The 23,651-nt window shown below is 40.1% G+C and overlaps 1 protein-coding gene across 1 annotated transcript in view; it reads right to left on the bottom strand.

Annotated features, from left to right (window-relative positions):
• Positions 1 to 23,651, bottom strand: part of EDIL3 (EGF like and discoidin domains 3) — a 343,114-nt gene that overhangs the window by 201,811 nt on the left and 117,652 nt on the right. The window contains exon 3 of the mRNA XM_089493608.1: positions 4,951 to 4,977. Coding sequence (XP_089349734.1) covers positions 4,951 to 4,977 — 27 coding nt within the window. The remainder of the gene's footprint in view (positions 1 to 4,950; positions 4,978 to 23,651) is intronic.

The following is a 23,651-nucleotide window of genomic DNA, read 5'->3' as shown; positions in this document are numbered from 1 at the left end:
GTTTGTAATACAGTGGAAAGGAGAAGCCAGGCATAGTCAGACACGCATCCTAGACTTTAGGAGAGCGAATTTCAGTAAACTTAGAGAAGTATTGAGGGCGATTCCATGGTCAGAAATACTAAAAGATAAAGGAGTTCAGGATGGATGGGAGTTTCTCAAAAGAGAGATACTGAAGGAACAATTTCAAACAGTTCCAGTGAGAAAGAAAAACGGGAGGTGTCTCAAGAAACCAGGATGGATGACTAAGGAACTTTCAACTGAGCTAAGTTTGAAACGGAACATGTATAAGAAATGGAAAAAGGGGGAAATCACAAAAAAGGAATTCAAAGAAATAGCAGGCATGTGTAGGGGTAAAGTCAGAAAAGCTAAAGCGCAGAATGAACTCAGGCTTGCTAGAGAGGTTAAGAACAATAAAAAGGGCTTTCTTGGATATGTCCGCAGCAAAAGGAAGAAGAAGGAAACGGTAGGGTCACTGCGTGGAGAAGATGGCAAAATGCTAACAGAAGACAGAGAAAAGGCAGAATTACTCAACACCTTCTTTGCCTCAGTCTTCTCAGAAAAGGCAAAGGGTGCTCAACCTGAGGATAATGGAGCAGAGGACAGAACAGGGGAATTTCAGCACAGAATAAGTAAAGAGATAGTAGAGGAACACCTTATTAATCTAAATGAATTTAAGTCTCCGGGACCAGATGAACTCCATCCAAGGGTATTAAAAGAACTGGCAAATGTAATATCGGAGCCATTGGCAATAATCTTTGAAAACTCCTGGAGAACAGGAGAGATCCCAGCTGACTGGAGGAGGGCAAACGTTGTCCCCATCTTCAAAAAGGGGAAAAAAGAGGATCCCAACAATTATCATCCAGTTAGTCTGACATCAATACCAGGAAAGATTCTGGAGCAGATCATTAAACAGAGAGTCTGTGAACATCTAGAAGGCAATGCCATAATCACAAAAAGTCAACATGGATTTCAGAGAAAGAAGTCATGCCAGACAAATCTAATCTCTTTCTTTGACAAAATTACCAGCTTGGTAGATGAAGGGAATGCTGTGGATATAGTATATCTTGATTTCAGTAAGGCCTTTGACAAGGTTTCCCATGACATTCTTGCAAACAAGCTTGTAAAATGTGGGCTAGACAAAGGAACTGTTAAATGGATCTGTAATTGGTTGACCGGCCGAACCCAAAGGGTGCTCAACAATGGCTCCTTTTCATCCTGGAGAGAAGTGACCAGTGGGGTCCCACAGGGCTCTGTCCTGGGTCCAGTGCTATTTAACATCTTTATCAATGACCTGGATGACAGAATTGGGAGCATACTTATCAAATTTGCAGATGACACCAAATTAGGAGGAATAGCTAATACCCCAGAGGACAGGATCAAGATTCAAAATGACCTGAATAGACTAGAAAGCTGGGCCAAAGCTAACAAAATGAAATTCAACACAGAGAAATGTAAGGTATTGCACTTAGGGCGGAAAAATAAAATGCACAGATATAGGATGGGTGACACCTGGCTGAATGAAACTACGTGTCAAAGGGATCTAGGAGTCCAAGTAGACCACAAGTTGAACATGAGTGAACAGTGTGATGCGGCAGCTAAAAAGGCCAATGCTATTTTAGGCTGCATCAATAGAAGTATAGTGTCTAGATCAAGAGAAGTAATAGTGCCACTGTATTCTGCTCTGGTCAGGCCCCACCTAGAATATTGTGTCCAGTTCTGGGCACCACAATTCAGAAAGGACATTGAGAAACTGGAGCGTGTCCAAAGGAGGGCGACAAAAATGGTGAAGGGTCTGGAAACCATGCCCTATGAGGAACGACTTAGGGAGCTGGGGATGTTTAGCCTGGAGAAAAGAAGGTTAAGAGGTGATATGATAGCCCTGTTTAAATATTTGAAAGGATGTCATATTGAAGAGGGAGCAAGCTTGTTCTCTGCTGCTCCAGAGAACAGGACCCGGAACAATGGATGCAAGCTACAGGAAAAGAGATTCCACCTGAACATTAGGAGGAACTTCCTGACAGTAAGGGCTGTTCGACAGTGGAATGCACTCCCTCGGAGGGTGATAGAGTCTCCTTCCTTGGAGGTCTTTAAACAGAGGCTGGATGGCCATCTGTCAGGGATGCTTTGAATTGGATTTCCTGCATGGCAGGGGGTTGGACTGGATGGCCCTAGTGGTCTCTTCCAACTCTATGATTCTATGATTCTATGATTCTATATTACTTCTGCAACTGTAAGCAATGTCCTTATACAAGAAAGCACATACCTAAGGTAAATCCCAAGATCAAAGTAAGGCTTGTCCTTATATTTTGATGTTAAATGTTCTTACTGGGAGAGCTGAAATTCATGGAAACAATCCTATTGCATATAAGGGGATTACTCATGTGAGAAATTGCTTGTGTAGCTTGATACTGATAAATCTGTTTACATCATCTAAAATAAAAGCTTGGTTGAAGGAAACATATTTCAGTGTCATCATGCAATTCATAATTGGATAATTTATCTTCATTTCTTTCTTTTTGTGATATGAAAGAAAGAGCACCTGTGTTTTATTAGCTTGTGCCTTTCATTTACCTTTTACTTTACTTATTTCATTAAGAAACTGATGATCAATAGACAAATGATGAAAGAGCCTTTCATACATTAATTATTGGAAGAGTTCTTTTTCCTGCTCAGCATGAGTGGTAGGCTTGAAAATACAGTTAAGTAGTTTCTAGCGGTAATTTCTTACATAAAAGCAAGTGCAAGCACATGTATGCGAGCACACATACATAGGCATGGACTCCTGTGAGGAACAGCAGGACAGAAATTATATTAAATCCAGCTCAGGTTGTATCACCAAGCATAGGGAATATAAATTCAAATCTTTAAGGACCACACAAGCTTTAGGCAGTCACATGACCTTAAACAACTTGCCTGATGGGGCTGTTGTGAGGATGAGATTAAGGAGGGGGCATATATGCAGCTCTTCCATCCTTGGAGAAAGGGAAAGATATAAATGTGAGCAGTGATGAATCTCGACTCACAGGGATTACAGATCGGTCACAGCTCAGTGATGGAACACATGTTTTGAATGAAGAATGTCCCTGCTTCATCCTTTAGTGCCTCTAGCTGAAAGAATCTAAAGTAACAAATATTTTTGGTGAGTTGCTGCTTTGTGGAGCAAGCAATGTGAGGCCAGATGAAGTAACGCTCAGCTGAACTGTTTATTTCTTTCCTCCTTCAAAAGAACAGTTATAAGTACACTGAGTGTATGACAAATTCACATATGAACCCATCACAGACCATTGTGGTGAGTTATTTCCAATATAGAGTCAACAGTATAATGACTTCAATCATGATTTCTGCATCCTACTAATAGACTTTAGCTGTTACAGTCTTTCCACCTTCATCTTTGCCGTAAGCCAGGTACCATATTATCATATCATACCACAGAAGACAATTGTGCTGTATCTTTCTCTCAAAATATTTGAAAATGTTTCCCCTTCATAGTCATGATTTTTTCTGCATCCTCAACAGTGGCAGTCAGTTACCAAGGTAACCCCTCTAAAACACATTGATAACACCATAAGACAACAGCGTACACATAATGAAATGGATGCAGCATCCTATGGTGTAATGGTTTCAGTGTTGAACTGAGAAACTGTGAAACCAGGGTTTGAATCCCCACTTGGCCAAGGAAACCCACTGGGTGACCTTCGGTAAGTTGCACACTCTCAGCCTCTAAGAAATGCAAGGACAACCCCTTTCTGAACAAATTCTACCAAGAAAACCCCATGGGTTAGTCATACGTCAGAAATGACTTGAAAGTACACAAGAACAAGAAAGGACAAGTGCTAGAACATTATATCTGCAACATTCTCCTGGTCACAGAACACACTGAAAACAGAAAACTGGAGAGACCTGGGGATGTGGTGTTTGCATGATGCATGCCCCAACTCCGGCTCCATGCTGGTGTGACACCGCATGCTGCACCACATGGAAGGCGGCATTACAGCGCTCCTCTGGCACTACATCCAGATGATGCAGCACCAAAGCAGTGCCAAAAAACTATGATGCCAGTGGCTACTGTGCCCTTTCCATGGTGCAGATCCTTTTTGTGCTGCAGAATGGCCAGGTAGGGGCTGCGGCATGTAGTTACTGTGCCCCCAATTTGGCAAAGAAAGAGGGGACTGCAGGCTGCCCCTTAGGGGCAGTCTGTACAGCCCCTAAATCCCTTAGACTGAAGAAGTTATGGAGCTGGAATAGCTCAGCTCCTCTCTTACTCCACTTCTTTTCTCCCTCTTTTTGAAACCTCTTCTGTTGCCTAAACTCAGATAGCAGAGCAACTTGCCTGATACCCACTACCAGATTGCAAATCAGTTTGAACTGGTTCAAATGACCCTGGTTCCCACTTGAACCGAATTGTTGAAGCAATTTGGAGAGGGGGGCATTATTATTATTATTATTATTATTATTATTATTATTATTATTATTAAAGGTATTTATACCCCGCCCTTCAGCCCTAAAGGCTATCAGACCGGCTTACCAAATAAATAAATAAATAAATAAATAAATAAATAAATAAATAAATAAATAAATAAAAATTAATTAGACAGTTCCCTGCCCTCAGACCCATTTAACCCATATCTTTTTTATGCTGATTTTTCCCCACATCTTTTTGGATAAATCGATTCTGTGCAAATGTGAACCAGATGCAGATCGGAATTAATTTAAATTTGCCCTTTGACTGGCTGGAGTGGGTCCATTTTGAATCGATTCATTCATTAATGTGAACTACATTTATTTTACAGGGAAAAATGCAATCAGGGCAAATGTAGTGTGAACCACTCTGCTGTCGAATTGATCCATTGATTCGGGTCACAAACCAATTTTTTTGTAAGTGGGAATGAGGCACCAGCAGTAGATATTTGCATTAGAATTGCATTGTTGAATATATACTGATTATCTTACCTGTTGATGTTGGCTCTTCATCCAGCGCTGCAAAGAGGGAAAAAAAGAAGAAATAAAATTATAATTGTGCTGAAGAATCTTAAACCATTCAAATGAACAGCACGCTATTTTTTAAAATAAAAATCCAGCTATTTAAATTTGAAATTATTTAAAAAAAAGTTACAATATATATGAGTGAAGAGAGAAGCTGGACAAGCCAGGTCAATCACAGCTCAAGGAAAGTTCTGAAACCAGGCCTATGTGGACACAGGGGAGAGACAGGAAAAGCTGAAATAATAACAACATATACATATTAATACTATTAATAACAGTAAATTCATACTTTAAAACCTATTTTAAAAGCATCAGAGTGGGTCTATTGGAAGAGGGTGGGTTTTAGTGCTGTTTTAAACTCAGAGATCATATTCAAGTCATTCCATAGTCTGGGGGTGGCTGAAGAAAATGTTATTTGGGAGACAAGTGCTGGGCTAACAGTCCTGGCTAACTGAAGTAAATGTCCTATAGAGGATCTGAATGTACCAGGTGGATTATATGGGAAAAGGTAATCCCATAGATAATCTAAACACAACCTTGTATAATTTTAAATAACCAACAAAATTAGGTTGGTCAGAGACTGGGTGAATGTCTGAATAGTGTTTTGGGAGGTGTGATCTAGGAAAGAGTTCAGGGAGTTCACATTTAATCTATTTTTTATATCATCAATCTTTATTTGTTTTACTTTCTACAACTGTGTTTACGTGTTTCATTTAAACTCTGAGAGGGAAAACTGGACACACTTTATCACACTGAACTCACTGTCCAGCATAGAAAAGTCCTGCCACTTACCTTGCCATTTTATCCTTGATCCCTTCCTGGATCTTAAGGATAAAAGGGCAATATGAGTGACAGGAGCCCAACGGTTGGAAATGCAAGGCCAGCCTGGAGAAGGGTTCATTCACATTATGTTACATGAATATCTGGATATTTGGAGAAATAACTACTTCTGATTTATGTTTTAAAGATAATTTATGCTACAGCATGATCAGTAAATTGAAAACACCACAGCAAGGCCCAGTTTGGACTAGAGTTTTAAAATATATCTAACGTGAAAGATGTATTCAGAATATTATATTATTGATATCCACAGTATATATTATACTGGTTTCATAAGGCTGGTGGACAGCACCCACTACCTACAGGCCCAGCAGGAGTGGTAGAACTCATCTTGTAATGGCAGGATGAAGTGCTTTCTCTCCTCTATTGGACCATGATGGTGATAGGCATCCTTGACTGTCCTTAATTTCCAACTGCCAGTCTTACAAGTGTGGTTCTGTAACATTCAAACTTAAATCTAACATTCTGTCATCATTGTACCTGGAGGGTTTCCAGCCCTCCAAAGCAAAATTTCAGGATACCTAGGGGATGGGGTGGAATTGAGAGCCAACATGGTGTAGTGGTTTGAGCACTGGGCTATGATTGGAGACCAGGGTTCAATTTCCTTCTCTGCCAAGAAAACACACTAGGTAATCTTGGATGAGTCACATACTCTCAGCCTCAGAAAAACTTGTGATAGGTTCAGAAACTACTTGAAGGTACACAACAAGAAGAAACACGGTGCAGAAGGAAGGGCAGGGACACATTTTCTTCCTGGATCCACTAACATCAACCATACAGTCACTGGATTCTTTGTGTTTTGAGTCAAAGTTTCAATGAAGGATTTTTGGGGAGTCAGTATCTAAGGGCCTGAACAGACAGGCCAAAATAAAGCTGCTTCAGGACACTTTGGAAGTATGCTGTTTAAATGTTGCATGCCTCCTAAGAGGCTGGAAGCCATGCCAAAGCCATGCTCCAGCTTCTAGCCTCTTCATATGTGTGTGTCATTTAAACAGCATACCTCCTAAGTTGCCATTTTAATGAGGAGGCTATCATGTGTGATATTGTACAAACTTATATGCAGTTTGACTTCAAGAGTTGTCAGAGGGGATTTCCAAACCAGAATTCCATGAGTGCATATCCACTTATAAGTCTGGACAGACTTTGAAAAACTGATGAAATCTGTTCCATTTCTATTGCCTACCCAATTTCTGTACATTCTCCTCTGAAGCTCCAAACATAACATTGTTAAATCAGAAAACTTTCCCATAAAACAGGAATTGTACTTGTTATGTGCACATAACTCTTGGTTAGCTTGAGTGAAAGCTCTGTATATGATTTCATATGATAATGAATCTAGTCACAGGGGTTACTTCTAATTGCATGTTATAGAAACATTCTTTCCTAAAGATGTCAGAAGCAAACCATCGAGGCCGATGACATTTTGTCTAGACAGCCTTCAGACTTCCATTCCCTTTTGATTAAACTGTTATGAAAGATTTCAGAAAAAGAACACAGTAAATGGATTTGTTGCTGGGAGAGCTGAGTAACACAAGACATTGTATGCCAAACTGTCCTCAGACTTAAATACACAGTTCTAATGTATGAATACCCTAAAGGTGCTTAAGTATGGTTACACTACTAGAATTCAAACTGATTATACCAGCACTGAATTAATGGATCATGGAAAGAGGGGGGAAATCGAAGCTGTTGCACAACAGACAATAAAATAAAATAAAATAAACACCCACATTCAACACACCTAGAATCTAATTTTTAAAAATGAAGTAATAATAGAATAATCATTTATACCCATGTCAGGTTCCCTACCTGGCCACTGTGAGGCTTATGTTCCTGGCATTCTGTCCATGCTAATAGAAACCCTGATATGTTCAAATCTGGTTGTAAAATTATTAATGGACTACTACTCATTTTATACAAAGGGGCATGTGTGTTTCTGGAAACAGTGAGTTTTGCACATTAAAAAATTCATGTGAATTTCTCTATGGAATTATTTCTTGAGACACTTTGGGATGTACTAAAATTGCACAAAAATATTTCCTCTCTTTCATTGGGTTTATTTGTTTATTTAGTCACTGGATGCAAGGGCAAAATAGTTAAAGATAACATGCCCACTTTTGACTATTAAATTAATCAAGTAACCAAATTAACCTCCAAGTGGGAATGAGACCAATGTCTTAGCGCTCTCTCTCTCTCTCTCTCTCTCTCTCTCTCTGATGCCTTCTTGGTGAAATCCCATTCATGCTTCTCAGCTTGTGTTCCTCTTTTCCCCATCCACATACCAATACAGATTTGAGGGCAGATCCCTCACTTTCCCCACTGGGAGTAGCCAGCACAGTAATCTGAGCTCTCAGAGCTTGAGGAATCAAGGCCCGAAACAGAAGCAGGTGGGGAACTGGGTGTTTTGCCCAGCCTCTGCTGCTACATCTTCTAAGTAGATTACAGTACATCAGTTCTTTTCTGTGTTCTTCCTCAAAGTTGTGGTTGCTGTCGTCTTGCCTTCTTGCCTTGTCTGCCCTTACCTTGAAGTCTTTCATCTTTGCTGGACTCTTTATCCCTTGTTCTGTCAATGTTTCTGCTTGTCTATACAATCTTCTCTCTTTCTCTTCATCCTGTATTTTTTTCTTTATTGTCTGTACTCTTTGTCTTAAAGACACTGCCTTTGCCCTCCCGCTTGCCACTTTTTTCTCCCGAAAAGATCAAATAATAGAAAAAATAAAAAAGCCTTAGTCCATTCATGTATATTCTAAAATAATAATAACTGATGAATCAGGATCAAAGCTATGGTGCATAGAAAGGTAACTCGGTGTTCTCACACAGCAGCCACAATGGAAATCCTGCTCCATCCCAATGTGGGGGGGGGGGGGATAATATTTTTTAAATATTCAAAAAATTGTCCAGAAAGTAGGTTTCCCAAGTGCCAAGATATTATTTTTAGGAGACTCCTTGGTTAAAACTACACTGTAGAAATAATGTAGTTGGACACAACTTTAAGTGCTGTAGCTCCAGGCTATGGAATCCAGAGATTTGTAGTTTTACAAGGTTTACAAGGCCTTCACTGCCAGAGTGCTAATGCCTCATAAAGCTACAGATCCCAGGATTCTACAGGATGGAGCCATGGCAGTTAAAGTGGTGACAAACTGCATTATTTCTACAGTGTAGATGCACTCTTACACAGTCAAGCACCTTTGCAACTCATGACTTAATCTGTGCATGTGGGTTTTTTATATGTGCAGGAAAGGGCATGTTCTGCACAGAAAATAACATTTCAGCTTTGCCTTTTCTCCCTCGCTGCTCCATACTCTTCTTGAATACTAGTGAACCACTTCTTTGATTGCTTTTTTAGTTTACAGGAGAAAAACCTGTGACACAAGACACAAATTAAATTCTATAGTGAATTGGGTGGGACCCTATTTTTTACCTAAAATATTTTGAAATTCAGTTTAATTTTATCATTATAATGTTGTATATTCCAAGTAAGTGTCCTTGCATTTGTCTTTAACTCTTCCTGTTCTTTTTGATTAGTTTAGATCATGTGATTGTGTAATGACAACAACTTCAATCTGAATTATTATTTTTTTATCTGAGATCAAACTAAAATGTTCTGATCTAAGGATGGGAAGATCTGTTTGTGTTGAGTCCATGCCATTTTTCTCATATGTTCAACCATAAGCCTGTCCCCTGTCTACATTAATGTGATATCCCTTTTTTAAAAAGGAAAATCCACATAATCATTCACATGTAAGGACAATATCACACTACACTGTTATAGTGTTGTTAATATACTGCTGAGGCTGCCTCCTCTGAAATTCTGGGGTTTGTACTTTAATGAGGCCTGAAAAGCTCTCCATCTGTGAATTTTAATTGCCCACCCCTCAACTGTAAATCCTAGGAACCTACAGGAGGCAGCCATATCAGTTAGAGTGGACTGATGGGACAGTAACAGTGTAGTATGATGTTGTTGCAAGTATTCTATTTAAGTATTCCCTAAAATAGTCATATTTTTATCAACATATATATTTTCAAGGATATATGTGCTTGACACTGCAGCCTTTAGAAAAAAGTGGTTTAGTGGAGATTTTAATCAGCATTCCAGCATTACTCCTGGTTGTGTGATCCGATCACAGCATATCAAAATACACAAAACCCATATTCCTCAATCATACCTATGCTGTCAAAGAATCAAGTCTTTAGATAAATTAGAAAAGGGAAATAAACATAATAAATTCATGTTGAGTTGAGTCAACCAAATGCACATGAGAAGTGGGGGGGGGGGGGACATTTTCTCTGCAACCTCAATTGACATTTATGGGCTTGGCATGAGAGAACTCTCAATGCTTTTTTTGTTTAGTTGTCATTAATATCAACAGTGGATAAGCAAGAGAAGCTCTTGGCAGATTATCCCTTCTATAATCAGACAATGCTATCAGCACTTTCATTTCCAACCTCAGTGATAGTCCAGGAAAAGACAGGACAAAAACATCTATATTCAAAATTATTTTCATGAAAAAGTTAGGGCTTAATTTGAGCTGTCATCCCTGTATTTCTAAATCATTGTTGAAAGTGCAGTGCAAAATATTAAAATTAAATATAAATAAAACTGGTATGCAAATCCCATGGACTTTATGTACACAGAACCAAGAGTTTGTTTTTTTCCATTGTCAAAGGAAATCAACGTTAGAAATTCCCCTGCAGCTCTTGACAGGTTTCTATTATTATAGGTAGCTTGATAAGTGGAGTTAGGCAGGACAGAAATATTTTTATTAAATTTTTATTTGAAATCTTTATAAACAACAAACAGTATTTCCTTAAGTTTACTTCTCTAACATAAACACGTTATTGCACTTTGTTTATCACTGGTGTGATAATCAGTGGAAATCATGTGTTTTTTGGTGTGATTAGCATATCTGGATGTTTGGGGGTTTTTTTCATTCAATGACAATTGGTTGTTTCCATGTCAGTAGGGCTGCATCCACACTGCAGGAATAAAGCAGTTTGACACTGCTTTAACTGCCATGGCTCAATGCTATGGGATTGTGGGAAATTCAGTTTTGTGAGACATTTTTCTTTCTCTGTCAGAGAGCTCTAGTACCACAACAAACTACAACTCCCAGGATTTCACAGCATTGACCCTTGGCAATTAAAGTGGTATGAATGTAGATTATTTCTGCAGTGCAGATGCAGCCTAGGATGGTGATTTTGCCCTGGTATTTAATCCAAACTTTCAAGAGCTGTGTTCCAGGCATAGACTGACAACTCAGTGACACAGAAACCATGAAGTGCAGCTGCTTTCAAGTTGATTTTTTTAAATAAGGGTCCATCAAAGATTGTAAATTTCTCCATATTCAGATAGAAACAATGTAAGATTTTCCTAATATTTAAGTGGAAACACTTTTCCTGTAGTTTGAATCCATTGCTTTGAGTCCTACTTTTGGGGCAGCAAAAAAACAACAACTTTGCTCCATCTTCAGTATTAAACCCTTTCAAATGTTTAAACATGGCTATCTTGCCAACGCTTAACCTTCTCTTTACCAGGTTAAATCTACCCAGCTTTCAAAGTTGCTCCCTTGGTAGATTTTAATCTTTTTTTGCATAGGAAAAAGTGTCACAGTTCCAAGCTATTCCTTGAAAGTTATCACCGGTGATTTGGACTCACATTAGAAATTTATTGTTACATGTAACATTCCTAGCAGGCTATATAAAGGAAACATTACAGCAAAACTAAAATGACTCTCATTTAAAGCAAGTCTCTTTTGGGTTAAATATATTCATATTAGAAAGATGGGAGAAAACAATTAAGTTTCTTTCTGTTTGTTTGTTTGATGGATGAATGTTTTCATTGTGTCAGAGAATGGGGCAATCAGCTATGTTTAAATCAATGCTTCATCTTGGCTAAGCAAAAATTTGATGAACCCACAAGGGAAAAATTGCACTGTTTTAACTCAGAAGTATACTTAAAATGATGTGTATTATTTTAGTTGGGGATGGGGAAGCCATTTTCTTACATGGTTCTCAGAGGTACAGTATGGACTAATAGTGTTCCCAGCATTTAGCTGCTGTATTAATTTATTTATTAATAAGCGGTGAAAGTGACAGACATCATATAAGTGTAAAGAAAAGGAAAATACAACATAAGTGCATCATCCAAACATGTAATCTCTGTTGCAATAATCCAGTTTCTAAATATTACAACTTGAAAAAGTTTAGTAGCAGCTTTAATAACAGTCAACAGTAAACTCTGCTAGGATACAAAAAAGGAAAAATGGAATCTTAATGCTGCCACTCTTATTTTAACAGAAAAGCAGATGCATGACTCTAGTCTAGCACCACAATTCAAATCCAGATAAAGATGCTTTTCTTGTTTCCCCTGTACATAAATGTGGCAAATTGAATCTTCCACCTCAGGTGGCACATGATGGAGGTGGCTGATTGCATCCATGTCCACAACAACAGGGGAGTCCCTGTAACTGTCACTTGCCCCTGTCCCATCAAGGGCAGGGTTACCATTCTAAAGAACCATGTGCTGACCATGGTCTCAGTAATGAAGCAAATGTCACAGGATAGTTTCCAGCATTGGACAAAGCAACCATCCAACTGCGTTCTGTCAGAGTAAGTCATCAGGCAAATGGCTTCTCCAAATTTATCACTGTTTATCCACAGTGCCCCTACCTGAGGAAGAACCTGTAAGACTGAAGTATTCAGATGGCAGTGGTCAGGGGAAAGAGTGCAGTAGTGGCAATGGCAGAAGAGAGGGGGAATTTGCAAGGGGAATCAGTGAGTGGTGGCATCTTTTGTCTTATCTCAGGCAATAGTAGAACTTGCCATACAGCTGACTATACCCTCCTCTTCCACCTTTAGAGGGCAATTTGTTGTTGGGTGAAGGTGTGTTTTTGAGGAAATAATGTGGGACATCAGTTCATTTTAGGCACAAAGCAATGGATCAGGGCCCTCTGGTTCCCCCCCCCCCCTTTAAAATAAAATGAGCAGCATTAACATAATTAACGTAATAGTTAGACCAGAGTCCCAACCACTGTCAATGGTATTTACATAAGTGTTAGCATATCATTCAGCACTTGATTCAATGTGTCTATTTGGGGTGGGAGTAGCAAATGGATTTAGGCTATCCCCCCCAAAATATACAGTTCATCATAATAGCAATGAATTGGTGTGTGAATCATTGCATCCCTTCTATATTAAAATGTGCAGTGTGGGAGTAATGGAAGGCCTTGTGGACCTCTTGTAAGAACTTTCATGGAAAATGGCTGCTCAAACTGGGATCTGTTCATGCCCTTGTTTGAAAGGAAAAATCAATGGGATGACTGATTTTTAGTAGACAGGCTGCACATGTTGATTTTACTAGAGCTGTCAGCAGAGCTCGATATAATATCGACAATCAAGTTTTGTCATTTTGCTGGTTGCGGCTGGTTGACAGAGTGCCCTGCTGCTAATTTTTCTGGCCTCTCTTTCAAGTGTTTTTGTAAAGCTAGTAGCACATATCTTTGATTAATGCTGTGCTTCAGATATGATGATGATACTAAGCTACTTATTTATGCAGGTTTATTAAAACAAGTAGTTGCATTTTATCATCTAAGATGTAGGAAAGGATCAGTGATAATCAGCTCAAATAGCACTAAGAATAAAACTAGAAATACTGTTCAGAAGTGAATCCATATGCATGTATATGAAAAGTTTTTTGAAATTAAAGTAACTTAGGAAATGGGTATTCAGTACTGTTTCATTCAGTAACACAAATAGCACTTCAGTTAAAGTACAGAGATTTATGTGTAATTTTTCTGTTTGCTATAACTCAAAGGACTAATATGGTAGATTCCAATGTCATTGAACCTTCTGTTCTTCCTCCATCAAGTCTTAACTTCTTTGTGTCTTCTTCAAAACCAAAATATCTGATCCTCTCTTTTAAACAATAATATATATATATATATATATATATATATATATATAGAGAGAGAGAGAGAGAGAGAGAGAGAGCCTTTTCCTTGTGGAAACTGGCACTTGCTTGTTTAATATTTTTGAAAGCCAAGGCGATTATTCAGATTGTGTGATTCACACACACACAAAATTAACCATATTAATTAATTAATCACTTATACTTATTCACAATAATGGAAAAATATATATATGAGGTAAATACCATCTTGAAATCTTATGTTCAAAAATGCAAGACACAAACACACAAATCACTACTTCAAAAAGTGACTGGTATTAAAATCCCACAGATTCCTCAAAACTTTATTATTTTAAACATAGGATTCTACCATATTTTCAGATCTATTTCGGAAATGAAGGTGCCATATCTCTTTTCCAGTAGTGGTGCAATGGAGGGACTAATACTCAGTTTCAAAGGAAGCAGCCCTTTGCACTAGTAGACCTCTGTCAGGAGCAGTGTTGCCAACAAGCCTCGAAGATAATTCCCGAAAATGTTTGTCCAAAACACGCTGAATCCCCCCAGATCACACGGAATATTCAGTCACAATTCCCGGAAAATTCCCATAATGTTAAAATGGCAGATGTTTTGCAAATAAACGTAAACATAATTGAATAAAAATAATTGTAACTTATTTCAACCCTCAAAATCACCATTGAACCAAACAATGAATCTTTCAGTCTTTTTAAGATATTTATTTTGACATGAAGGCGTTTCAGGAAGCTTTGTGCCAAATAGAAATGTGTTCGGCTGCAAAAGCACTGCAGAAATAAATCCAGTTTGACACCCTTTTAATTGCCATGGCTCAGTGCTAGGGAATCCTGGGAATTCTAGTTTTCGGAGACATTTAACCTTCTCTCTCAGCAAACTCTGGTGTGACAACAAACTACAATTCCCAGGACTTCATAGCACTGGGCCATGGCAGTAAAAACGGTATGAAACTGGATTGTCTCTGGAGTCTGAAGATGCAGCCTGAGTTGGGTCCAAGACACACTGCAGAAATAATCCAGTTTGAGACTGCTTTAACTGCCCTGGCTCAGTGCTAGGGAACCCTGGGAAGTGTAGTTTTGTGAGACATTGAGCCTTCTTTATCAAAAAGAGCTCTGGTGCCACAACAAACTACAATTCCCAGGATTCCCTAGCACTGAGCCAGGAGAGTTAAAGTGGTCACAAACTGGATTATTTCTGCAGTGTTTTGGACCTTCGTTATTAAAAATGCTCAAGGTCCAATCCATACTGCAGAAATAATCCAGTTTGAGACGACTTTAACTACCCTGGCTCAGTGCTAGGGAACCCTGGGAATTGTAGTTTTGTGAGAAAGAGCTCTGGTGCCACAATGAACTACAGTTCCCATGCATCTGAGGAAATATGCTTAAGTCTAGGAAAGCTCAAGCTGCCAACTTTTCTTTCAGTGAGTCTCAAAGGTGCTACAAGATCTCTCTATCATCATCACCAATATTATTATTATCATTATTAAATCCAAATGCAGCTGAAGAAGTGGACTTAAATTGGCAACACTGATATCTTGTAGACTCATTCTCTGGGGCTGTGATCTGGAAGCGTGGAGGCATTTCCCTTGTCAAACCAGGGAATCCTGGGAACTGTACTTTGTTGTGACATGTTGAGACTCTGCTTGAGACTGGCAGCCAGGGCTCCATACATGAAATTCTGGGCTTGGTGGTTTGTTGTGCCCAGAATCCCATCATCGCAGGGAGCCTTGCAGTTAGAAGCAGTGCCAAACTGGATTATTTCTGCAGTATGGATGGCAATGGAAAAGAGAACGAAAAAGAGAGCCACAAAACAAAATTCTTGGAAGACGGGGCAGCAGGGGTGCCAACTGACCAGGTGCTCTGCCCATGCTCAGAGGCATATTTAATCACTAACACACACACACACACTCAGGGACATCACATTCACATTATCACACAGCAGACACTTTGCTTTCCCCTGAAGCCTGAGAATGCCTGAGGGGGGGGGGGCAATCACTGTCCTCTCTCTGATTGGCTGAAAACTGTTAGTGTGATTCCTCCAAACAGTTGGTTGGTTTGCTCTTGCTCCGTCCTCGCTCTCTCAGAGGGAGTCATTGAGAGAGAGAGAGAGAGAGAGAGAGAGAGAGAGAGAGAGAGTTTTTTCTCCAGCCCTCTCTCTGATTGGCTGAAAACTGTTACACTCCAAAGGGTTGGTTGCTCTGCAGCAGGCTGGAGCTGAAAGGGCCAAAGTCATGGAAAATGCACTGAAATAGAGCCAGGCACGAAAATCACACAAAAAGCTCTGAAAAGTCCCCGTTTTCGCGTGAAAGTCACGAAATTGGCAACACTGGTCAGGAGCTAGCTAGCTCAATGCCCTCCCCAGTACATATGGTACTTGTCTTTTCATACAGTGTAGTTCAAAACAAACAACCACTTGTGAAGATGCCAGGGAATCAGACCGAAAAACCTTCATTGCACATTGACTTTGATAAATTTGCTCTACAACTTCAAAAAGATTGATCAATGCAGCTTTGTGGGTCTTATGCCACTCAAGTGGAAATTGCATCAGCAATTACTTCCCTTTGGAAGTGTGCAACTTGGATATTATTACAAGCACAAAAATTCCATAAACAGCATCTTTATTTTGTACATAGGCTTGGCTCAATAAGGCCATCCACAGCAGGATATGCCCTGTATGTATAAACTGCACCTGCTGAATATATGTGGCATATGTTGGTGAAAACATTAACAATTCTCATATCTTGATGACCTGTTCTGCCATCCAGAACATTTAATCTCATGAGGAACCTAACTGTTCACATTATTGTCCAGAACCTCATGCACACTACTAACATGCTGTATGAATTATAGCTTTAAAGAAACACCATCCAGGGAGTCAAAGTCTGAAACTAAACCAAAGTGGGAACATTTCTTAATTTCTTTTCAGAATCATAACAAATTCTAAACCACAATCTGAAAACCTTTGCTGCGAGTTGTTGGGAGTAAAGCAAGATATCAATTCAGAAATCAGAATAAGAGTTAAGTCAGACATCAAAACACACAGGAATGAATGAATCTCTCAGTTTCTTTTGCATTTAGCTTTTAAAATCTTAGGTACTTCCCATCCTGTGAGTAAAAATATTTGTGCGTGTATGGTAAATTATTGTTTTTAAAAGAGAGTGTAGCAATCCCGCTGGCAAAACCACGGGGTCGTGACCCTCTCTCAAGATAGCAATGCTCATCAAGATTGAGATGTGGCAGTTCTGCTGGCAAACCACAGGACTGTGACCCTCTCTCAAGATAACAATGCTTTATCCATAATCAGATAAGTCCATGCTGACTTAGCCGGTCTTCACATCCTGCTTCCACTGCAAAAAGGGCACGTAACCTAGCAAATGATTGTAAGGCAAACAACGGACTAATGTAAGCAAGATGACAATAAAAAGCCCAGCCAAAAACCTGGCTGGGGGAAGCTTATGAGGAGGCTTGTGAACCCCACTCTCGTCTCTGCGTCTCCTTGCCGCGACAGCTGGTGACCCCGACGTGATCCAGAAAAGGCCCGACGTGATTCAGAAAAGGCGGCCACGGCCCAGCTCACTCAACTGGAACAGTCTGCGCGCACATCCTCTACAGGATCCCGTGAGTATGGGAGGAACGTTGTCCACCCAGCAAAGGTCTCACGCTAGGGAGCAATATGAGATAGTTAAGCGGCTCTCAGGGGATAGGCAAATCACCCAAAGAGACATAGAAAATCCGATAGCAGAGATTTCATGCCAGTGTCCCTGGTACCCAGAGAAGGGAAGACTCTCTGCGGAGGAATGGGAGAAGATAGGCAATCATTTAAAGGCTGAACCTCATGCTGCGGCATCCCACCTGATTGCCTGGCAGGTAGTAAACACGGCCGTGGGGCGGCTAAGCCAATCCAAGACCCCCAAATCCTGCCTTCAACCCTCCGCTCCTCCAGCCTCGTTAGTTCATCCTCCAGGAGATCCACCAGGTTATTCAATGCCAATGATTGCACCACCCTTGCCACCTGTAAAGCCCCGGCTGGGAGCGGTAGAGGCAGGAATAGCTGACGAGCTTTTTTATTTGATACAGAAGGCAGGGAATAAGGTTAGTAAGTCTGATGTATGCAGGCTAGTTCAGGAGATTCGTCACCAGTGCATCTGGTTTCCCGAAGATGGCTCTTTAAAATTAGATACTTGGGAAGAAGTTGGAAAGAGTTTACATGCAGAGCCAAGAGTGCCAATTGAGGTGCTGCAACTGTGGCATTTGTGTAGACATTCCATAGAAAAATGCCTGCCTGCTCCGGCAGGACCAGTTAAGGCAAAAGCGGCATTAGATACAGAACCCCCTTCCTCATATGTGGCTCCTGTAATTCATCCTCCCAAGGAGCCAGAGATAGATAAAGATCCCTCAGCTCCATTGCCTAACAACAACCTACAAAGCCCTTCAGGGGCAGCTATGTCTCCATTTCAAAAAATGGTTCAGCAGTGTAGAAGCTCTGACCCAACTGATTTAGATGATCTAAAATTGTTGACTGCATATTCCATCTCTCAGACACAGGATCACAACAGTGGAGCAGTTTATGAAAAGAGTCCACTGCCATATGCAGTAATGAAAGAACTACAGCAAGCTATTAAGGATACAGGAGTAGAAAGTAATGATGTTAAGGGTATGTTAGAAGGTAGCAATAGTGAAGGACAATACAGTGCAGAACAACTGACAGGAGTAAATAACTTTGAAACAATTCAGCAACAGACAGTGCTACCTCGAGAGGTCCTAGCAATATCTTCTGATTGTGCATTCTTGGCCTTTCAGAAAATATCACCCTCTGGTCAGCCTAAAAAAGGTTTTGCTACCATAAGACAAGGGCCTGTTGAACCGTACTGTGACTTTGTTAATCGGTTGCAAGCAGCCTTAGCACAGCAGGTTGATAATCCTGGCGTGGCCAGAGATTTGTTGATCAAGTTGGCAAAAGATAACAAAGACTGTCAGAAAGCTTTACAACCATTGATGGCATCTAGAAATTTTGCATTGGCAGATATGCTTAGAGTTTGCCAGGACATAGGCACTCAGTCACATAAAATGAATCTCTTGGCAGCTGCCATATCATTGGGTAATGAAAAGGAAGTGAAATGTTTTAATTCTGGACTAATAGGACTGGTTTCACCCAAATCATCTCTTTCAAAAAGAGGATTTTTTGTTATACCTAGTGCTATAGGTAGTGATTATGCAGGAACAATTCAAATGCAGGTTTGGGTTAATCTGCCACAATTTTTGTCCTTAGATATGCCAGTGGCACAATTAGTTTTGTTACCATCTGCAGCCCCAAACCCAGCAGATATGGAACCTGGTGGTGTCAATGTACAGTGGATAAAACATCCAGTTGCTAATCAGCGGCTCAGCTGTACACTTGTGATTGCAGGTTTAAGTTTCACAGGACTTTTACGCACAGGAGTGGACGTGACTGTGATGCGAACACAGAAGTGGCCAATAAATTGGGAGGCTGACTCTGTGCCTCAAGTCTGGGCCATTGCTGGCCCACAAACATCTTGACAAAGCTGTAAGTGGCTCAAGGGGTACTAAGACCAACAGTCTGTGACAAATAGATGTTACTCAATATCCTCCATTCCATCTATTTTCCTCTTTCCATATTTTGGGAATCTCTATGGATACACAGGTCTTGCAGACAAAGAGAACATAAAATTTTGTAGAATAAAACAGTAGAGTGTGCTTGGAAAAACTAGGCTTTCCAGTCAGCAAGAGTTCTATGTCTCATTCTTTTAGTGGTCAGTTCGGTCTGCCCTTTTTCTCCTTGATGTGTTTGATTTGCCCAGGCTTGGCTGAAGAATTGCAACAGCCAGAGGCCAGCATGGTTGTTATAGATCCTATCAATTGTTGTTTGTATCTGTTAATTTCCTTGTTTGTTTGGCTGATTGTGAATTGCAAATCTAAAGACAGCTCCCTCCCTTTAGTCCAAAGGTCTCTGCTGCACTGGTTTTTCGATAGGGATGAATTCCTGTTCTCAAGTGTCTTTTTCCTTTCTGTTAAGCCTCACTTTGGTCAGCACAGTCTATCTGTAAAAACTGTCTTGGCTAAACTGGGAAAAGGTTTTGTCTAAGTTGCTTTATATTCTCATGGCTAAAGGACTACATATCCCATTTACCTAAATTGTGGTACATGTTTAGAAACAGATTCTAGTCCTCTTGCACCTAGAAATTGTTCATTTGTCTGTTTGTTAATGTGTTTGGATTTGTGCTACACTTTTGCAACCCATAAGCCTGAATTTCTTGTACTCTTCCTCCATTTGTGTTGTTTTGCTTCCTTCTTTTATACATTGTTTCCTAGAAAGAGAACTTCTCTTACCAGCACAGTCTATCTGTCTCTCTTGCTCTTCATCTAGGTTAGCTATAGTGGGATTATTGGGGGGGGGGGAGAACCCCTCCTTCTCCTCTGCCTTGTCCTTGTTGTTTTGGAGTTTAATCCTGTACTCCATAGGTCTGCTTGCAGAAAGGGATTTGCTAAAATAGATTTCCTCATTTTTGCTAAAATTGGTATCCTACCTTCTTCACTAAAGTCTGCTATTGCCATTCTTCTATGTTCTTCCCTATGGATAGCCCTCTCTGTTTAAAGTTCAAAAAGGGGGGAGAGATTCTTTTTCTCTCTCCCACCCACTATTTTCCTATGTTCCTAACAATTTTTCTTTGTTCTCTTCTGTGAGAAGGTAAGGCTATACAGCCTCACTATTGCCCTTTGTCTCGTCTAAGGTGTTGCTTCCTCTGCTTCTGTCTTTTCATACTCTTCACATGTTCAGAGAACAATGCAAGTTCAGTTTGTTCACAATGCCACCTGTCTTTTCTGAGCTCTCCAGTCCTCAAAGTAAAAGGCACATGCCTTACATTTTCCTCTCAGTCTCAGAGGTGATGCATCTTCTCAGTTCAAATTGCTTGGTACAATTCCCAGCAATTGACAAATGGTGCAAATATCACCAACTTCTTGAATTTTGCCTATGCCCAAAATTTAAAGAGACATAAAATCCCCTCTTTCTCCTTTTTAATGACCCCAATAGCCTTCTTCTATAAACAAAAAAGGGGGGAATGCACCCCCCAATCAACACAAAAAGGTAATATCTGTTATATTTTATTTGCCTGGAATAATTTAATTGCACTCTCTGATTATTTATTTCCAACACAGAAACATTTTTCTTCATTTTCCCTGCTGCTGTGGCCCTTGGTGTGACATTGACAGTTTCCAGAGACAGCGGAAAGGACCAGCAACCCCTGTCGCTTGGGGAAAAGGTTGTGCAGCAGTGTCAATCCCAATAGGCACAGTGTGGATATCAGCCAAGTATCTTAATCCTGCACACGGCATCGAGGCCTTCAGAACCTAATATTTCAATCCAATCAACCATTCCACATGATGCTAAACGATGAACAACATGAACTTAGAGATGCCATTCTGGACAATGGAGCAGCCATAGACTATTTACTTTTGCTATGTGAAGAAATCAAAAATATGTGCTGTATTAACCCATAATTCTATATTAACTGTTGTACTTGGTTTATTATGTTTGACCAGTGGAGCCCATTCAGACCAGGGGCATCAAAGGGAGATCAAAATGTTTGGGAAAAGAGATTTCATTTATATATATCCATGTTTTGTTGCCACCTGGATAGTCTTTTAATTGTAACTGTCAAACCTATAATTCTATACCTGCCAATGTGTCTGATGGCACACAGTGCTGTCTGAGTAGGCTTGTTCCTGTTCTCCAACACCCTTCTATCTTGGATGTTTCCAGGGTTCAAAGAGCAGTAACACTCATCCCTGACTATGACTCTACAATATACCTCTATAGCCCAACTGAATACTTTTGCTGTGTGAAGACATCAAGATATGTGTTGCCTCAAATTGTCAGATAACTCTTGTTCCATTAATAATTGGACTGAAGAACTACATGATTTACCTGACTCAGGTCCACCAGAACATTGGATATTCTGGATTATGAAGCTGATTGGTTTACTGTTTGCCAGACTTTCATTGCCTGAAACAACTTCTTGTATATGGCATTGTCACTTTTGTATTATGATCCTATTTTGCTGTTTCATCCAATGTATCCCTACCATATGCACTATGTTTCCACAAAAGGTAATGACGGCCGCAGAAAAGCAGCGGTTCTCAGGATATGTATACCAGCTCATAAAAAACAAAAAAGAGGGAGATGTAGCAATCCCGCTGGCAAACCACAGGACTGTGACCCTCTCTCAATATAACAATGCTTTATCCATAATCAGATAGATAAGTCCATGCTGACTTAGCCGGTCTTCACATCCTGCTTCCACTGCAAAAAGGGCACGTAACCTAGCAAATGATTGTAAGGCAAACAACGGACTAATGTAAGCAAGATGACAATAAAAAGCCCAGCCAAAAACCTGGCTGGGGGAAGCTTATGAGGAGGCTTGTGAACCCCACTCTCGTCTCTGTGTCTCCTTGCCGCGACAAGAGAGAGTGAGAGAGAGAGGTTTTCTACACCCTTCACAGGACAGATGGTTACATTTATTCCCAGCATGGAAAGCACTATGTTGTATCTGCATGTCATCTAGACACAAGGGTAGAGTGGGGAGATGTGGCAATCCTAATTCAACTTTAATTCAATCTTGGCTGAATACACAGGAATTCAAAAGCAGCCTCTCCAAAACTGAAATCCGAAGAAATGAATGAGTGAATCCATGATTTTTCTTTTCTCACATTTTTCTTTTTCGATTTCTTTTATCACAGTTATGAAGAAATTTGGGAGTTTAGTAAAGTTCTTGGTTGGTTGGTTTGTTTTAAAAAAACAATCAAATGAATTTTTCATCCATTCCTATTGGTACACATACCAGCTCTACCAGAACCAGAATCAAAATAAGACAGTCAAATAATGCAAATATCTAGGAGTGTTTTTGTTGTTGTTGTGATTTGGTTGAGAGAGTTATACAGAATAGGCTGGACCTAACAAACACTAAGCAGGGATCAGGTGGAATATTTTTTTTCCTCTTCAAAAAAGAAGTTTGATCAACATACAAGCAAGAGCTTGGAAGGATGAATATAATCCCACATTGGCTGGCATCCTGTTAGCGGCATAGGCAAGTGTACATTTTGTCTGTTTTTAGTCAGTGTGGCAACTGGCATTCCCTTCCTCCCACTGCAGCAATGAAAGCCTCCTAACTTAGAGGCTTAGCACGCAGCAAAATAAAGCAACTTACTGCTCCCAAATTCAAGCCAAATTTGGTCTGCCCCTTGGTGTTATTGCATAACTTTTGCTCCCAAAACTTCCATCCGGGTACAGCCCAGCTCCAATTCTGGTCCCTGAACTCGCTTCATTTGCCATTTTTCAAAGTCGGGAGCTTTCCAACTTTGAAAAATGGCTGCCAAAGCAAGTTCAGAGACTAGTGCTGAAGCTGGGCTGTACCTGGATGATGGTTTTGGGGGGAAAGTCATGTGATAAATAACACCAGGGGGCAGCCCAAATTTGACTTGAATTCAGAAGTGATAAGTCACTTTATTTTGCTGTGCGCTAAGCTCCTTACTGTCAAGCCACTAAGATCCCCACCATCACCATTCTGTGCCTTATTGATAGGTGATGGGATCTTTTTTCTTGTGATTTTTATTATAATAACAATGAGCACTGATATAACAGTTCCTCCTATGTATGAAATCCAGGTGCTTAGGATTTTTTAAGATTCTCAGATGTGTGGGAAAGGCTCATGTGCAGCAGAAGCAATTTGGTCCAGAGATGATGCTCTTCAAAAGCTAGAGACTGGAGTGTTTGTTTGTTTGTTTTAGCAAACTCTCTTTTTCATGTTTTCATCACTTGTTGGTTTCCCTATCAATGGAGCAGTGAATCCACTGTGGGCTCCACTACAACTTTCAAG

Source organism: Sceloporus occidentalis, unplaced genomic scaffold (assembly GCF_023333645.1).
Source record: "Sceloporus occidentalis isolate IW3139 unplaced genomic scaffold, rSceOcc1.0.p SCAF_1, whole genome shotgun sequence".
Taxonomy (NCBI): Eukaryota; Metazoa; Chordata; class Lepidosauria; order Squamata; family Phrynosomatidae; genus Sceloporus; species Sceloporus occidentalis.
The sequence above is the reverse complement of the archived record's forward strand: the minus strand, read 5'-3'. Positions and strand labels throughout refer to the sequence as shown.